Source organism: Trichinella spiralis, assembly GCF_000181795.1.
Source record: "Trichinella spiralis strain ISS 195 chromosome Unknown Scfld2431, whole genome shotgun sequence".
NCBI classification, from domain to species: Eukaryota; Metazoa; Nematoda; class Enoplea; order Trichinellida; family Trichinellidae; genus Trichinella; species Trichinella spiralis.
In genome coordinates, this window is record NW_003529370.1 from 1 (window position 1) to 1,068 (window position 1,068).

Below are 1,068 nucleotides of genomic sequence, written 5' to 3' on the forward strand. Positions count from 1 at the left end.
TTGAAGCATCTCATCTTTCGTTAGGTTCTCTGAAGGTTAGAAAGCATCAGTTGAAGAAAAAGCTTTCATCTCTGATCAGAGATAAAGGTTCAACTAGAAAGATTTTATTCATAAAAGTCAAGATCAAATGATTTCTGACATTTGGTGAATACAGTCAAAATGATTAAAATCTGCTCAGATTATAATCTAAAAAATTAATAAGGAGTTCTAAAAATCGAAGAAGAAAATAATCTAATCCCGCTTGGGCAAGAATGAGGCAATAAGATGCATCGCCTCTAATGAAGAAATGTATGATATGATCAATGATGCTCATCAAAAGATTGGTCATGGTGGAGAAAAAAAGACTTTCGAGAAGCACAGAATAAATGGGCGAACGTCACACAAGAAGCTTGCCATTTGTTTCTCACGTTTTGTGAAGAATGCCATAAGAAGAGGGCCAGAATGTTTCCAAAAAAGCCTAGTTGTTAAACCACTGGTTAGTACAAATTTGATGTCACGAGCCCACGTGGACTTGATAAATTTTCAAACCATGCCTGATGGTGATTTTAAATATATCATGACTTATTTGAATCACTTTACGAAGTTCTGCATTTTAAGTCCGCTAAAGTCAAAACGGACGGAAGAAGTGGCATCGAAGCTGCTCGAAATCTTTTTAACGTCCTGCGCTCCCAGCATTCTGCAATCCGACAACGGTGGGGAATTTTTAAATTCCATAATTGCGGAACTCAAAACATGTTTGCCAGAGTTGAAGCTTGTCACGGGTAGACCCAGGCATCCTCAGAGCCAAGGTACGGTTGAGCGCCTAAACGGCGTTGTGCAAGACAAACTGGCAATACGGATGCGAGAAAATGAATGCAACAGATGGTCATTGGGACTGAAATTTGTTCAATGGCAAATAAATGTTAGCATTCATGAAACAACAGGACAAAGTCCATTCAAAGTGACATTTGGAGATGAGTCACGAGTTGACTGGAGTCTTACGTCCTGTCAAGTCACTAGTTGCTGCATCGAGACCGATTACGACTTGATGACTTTTTGACTTCTCATGAGCCCATGATGAGATAGCTT

General features: G+C 39.3%; 1 protein-coding gene across 1 annotated transcript; it reads left to right on the top strand.

Annotated features, from left to right (window-relative positions):
- The first annotated feature begins 286 nt into the window (after positions 1-286).
- On the top strand, positions 287-1,039 carry Tsp_15861 (putative KRAB-A domain-containing protein 2). The gene has a single exon (XM_003368470.1). It carries the CDS (start codon positions 287-289, stop codon positions 1,037-1,039), a length of 753 nt encoding a protein of 250 aa, XP_003368518.1.
- Positions 1,040-1,068: the final 29 nt, after the last annotated feature.